At 37.3% G+C, this 3,070-nt stretch overlaps 1 protein-coding gene across 1 annotated transcript; it reads right to left on the bottom strand.

Moving 5' to 3' along the window:
* Positions 1-1,212: 1,212 nt before the first annotated feature.
* Positions 1,213-2,688, bottom strand: LOC110071030 (taste receptor type 2 member 7-like). The gene has a single exon (XM_020778765.3). It carries the CDS (start codon positions 2,686-2,688, stop codon positions 1,771-1,773), a length of 918 nt encoding a protein of 305 aa, XP_020634424.3. The 3' UTR covers positions 1,213-1,770.
* Positions 2,689-3,070: the final 382 nt, after the last annotated feature.

The raw sequence follows: 3,070 nt of genomic DNA, 5'->3' as shown, positions 1-3,070 counted from the left end.
GACTTGATGGCCTTGTGGGCCCCTTTCAGTTTCACTTTTCTATATGATTCTATGATTCTAAGTCCAAACCAGTGGAAATGCAAATTCTGAAGAGATACTGTTACGTTTCCGCTTATGGTTTTGCAGCGCTGGGTATTCTTGCAGAGTGTAAACATACTACAGACTTTGCATCCCATCCTGAGTTTGCATCCACGAACTTCCTTTGTGCCACTGGGCTGAGGTTAGATTTACCAAGATTTGCCAAGACTCCTCCTGGGTCTCAAGTACAGCAATGGAATCTCAGAACAAAAAAAGAGACCAGTGTGAACCTTGAGCTGGTGCTGGCAGGAATAAAGGTCCCCAGGAGAAGGGTAGGGAGAGAATATGGCACAGGAAAAGCACCTAAAGAAGGGACAGAGTGAAGAAGGAAGCCACTCAAACAAATAGGATAATAGTCTTCCCCCTTGATTCTCCACCTCAAGGAGAAATGGAGAAGGATGTTGAAACCCATCAATTTCTAACTAAATTCCAAAATTATGTAAACTGAACAATACTAGTCAGGTTTCCATAATATACAGAATCAATAGGTTTTGTGTGTTCTGAATCTTATCCCAAGTGACAAAAGCTATTTCTCAGCTTTCATTATTACTTACATATATTTTAGCAATAGATTGGGTTCTGGTGAAGTGTGTAGAATACAGTGAACTCTCTTCTATCATCAGCTTTTTATACTCTGATTAAGCAAAACGTCTAGAGTTGGTCCTCAGGCAATATTTAGGAACATACAAAGGTTTTATATGTGGTGTCAGAATACAATACAGCATCATATTTAAATATTATTATTGTTATTGTTATTGTTGTTGTTGTTGTTGTTGTTGTTGTTGTTGTTGTTGTTGTTATTATTATTATTATTATTATTATTATTATTATTATTATTATTATTATTATTATTATTATTATTATTATTATTATTAAATCCATCGTAGCCTATGACTCTGAACAGTCTGGATTCAACAGCAAAATATAGAGTTTCCTCATGGTTCACCCTTGAATATAAACATATTTCATCCTCTTTTCATGCTTCATCCTCTCAAGTAAATGTATTTCCACTTCTTCTATGCTTCATCAGTTGATTTATCAAAGACAACACTGATGTCTGTGAATAGGCTAGTAACAAGCATCACAATAGAAAACTGGATATCTACACAGGTATGTATTTATTTATTTACAAGATTTTTAGCTATGCCATTACCAGTGGTCTGTGGGCGGCGTACAACAATATTAAAACTTTAAAAACATTAAACCCATTTAGGTTAGGCATCCTTCAGTCTCGAAAGACTATGGTAACATGCTCGGTATGGAGGACTTGGAATAGCATCTAGAGCGGCTGATTGGCAATATTATAATAATATCCTATATTACAAACAATCATTAAAACATTACTATTAATAAATCTTGCATGTATCAGAGGAAAGATTTAAGAGGAAAAGGAGCTGTCCTGAAGGGAATACATTGAGCTCATCACATGTATGGTTTCAGCCTGCATATTCATGTCAAAAGAGAAACATCCATTGATTATCCAAACATAATTGTATATTTACTCTTCACACCCTTTTGGGATATTGACTTTCTCTCTCTCTCTCTCTCTCTCTCTCTCTCTCACACACACACACACACACACACACAAATACACACACATTCACACACAAACACATAAACACACACAGAGACATTTTTCTTGAGCATAAGAGCTATGCGTCTGCTCCTCTCTTTTCATCTTTGTAAAGCAATTCATTTGAAATTCAGAAGGCAAGCAAACCAGTTTTTCAGTTTTGGATTGGTCAGTATTAAAATAATGGAGTGTGATAAAGGAAGTAGAGATAACAGGATATTAGAAATTGATACTGCAATTGGTCTATAGTTTATTATACTACCTGCATAAATTATCATGCCAGCAAAATATATAAGATAGAAGAAGACATAGCATATCAAAGGCTTTATCACATTGACATGGATGCGTGTGTTGAGGTCCTTAACCCCAATGCCACTATTCCTCAGATTTCTTGTGTGCCTCCAGAGAGAGATGAGTAGAAAAATGGATGCTGTTATATTCATGATGAAATTTATAAAGAAAACAATTAACTCAGGAGGAAGAAAAACAATGGTTCTATCTTTGCAAATCTTGCTTTGGCTGGCATTCAGTGGCTGCATTCCTGTCATGTTGCACCACTTCTTCTGATCATAGTAACTGATGGTTGAAGGAACAGAGAAGATCAAGGAGACAACGATGGACATGCCAAGCAGTTTGAGTGTGAGCGCACTGATCCTTGTCTTTAGCCACAAGAAGAGACGATTGGGAAAGTTGGTGATCTTCACGCAATAGAAAACATTCAGCCATGTGTTGCACCAAAGGCTCACTGTCTCAAAATAGAACCAGACAAGGAATAAAATGTCAACTTGGTCACTACTGAAAAAGTTATCTGGAGAGATGAAATACAGAACATTGATCACCAGAACCATGAGCTCCATCAGACATCTGGAGGTGCTCAAAGCAGTTAAGAGGATGTCACAAAGGACCATTTTCCTATTTTGGAACCATAGGTACCCGTTCACAAACGTGATGAATCCATTTACCAACACAGAACTGATTACTTCGATTTCCATGATAGTCCAAAAAGTGATATCAAGTGAAGAGGTTAAGGCCACCATCCTTTTTATTACAAGGAGAAGCTTCTCGGAAAGGCTACCTATTTGTGCTTCTGCTGGTTTTTGTCTGCTATCCAATGGAGGAAACTCTGCTATTTAGGGCTTTTAAAATGTCCATACACATTCTCCTCCTGCGAAGAATGCAAATCTCCAGAGGCTTCTATTACCAATGACCCAAGCAGATATCATGCTGTTGAAGAATACACCAAATGTCAGTGACAAAGAGTTTTGTGCTACTTTGTCTTCGATAATCATGCAGTGCTGGGAGTTGCTGAGGTAGGTCTGCTTTGTCTTCTGTCACTTCTCATTATGGGTTTGAAGGAAAATGTAATTTGGGGCCTCATAGCTTTCCTTGAGGTAAGATTCAAAATGTTGACCTTAGAAT

This window comes from Pogona vitticeps, chromosome 2 (genome assembly GCF_051106095.1).
Source record: "Pogona vitticeps strain Pit_001003342236 chromosome 2, PviZW2.1, whole genome shotgun sequence".
NCBI lineage: Eukaryota > Metazoa > Chordata > Lepidosauria > Squamata > Agamidae > Pogona > Pogona vitticeps.
Note: the sequence above shows the minus strand (reverse complement) of the source record. Positions and strands in the feature narration are given on the sequence as shown.

Bases quoted from the DNA above. Each gene is read 5' to 3' on its own strand.
- LOC110071030 (XM_020778765.3), bottom strand. From the start codon at position 2,688: ATGGTGGCCTTAACCTCTTCACTTGATATCACTTTTTGGACTATCATG.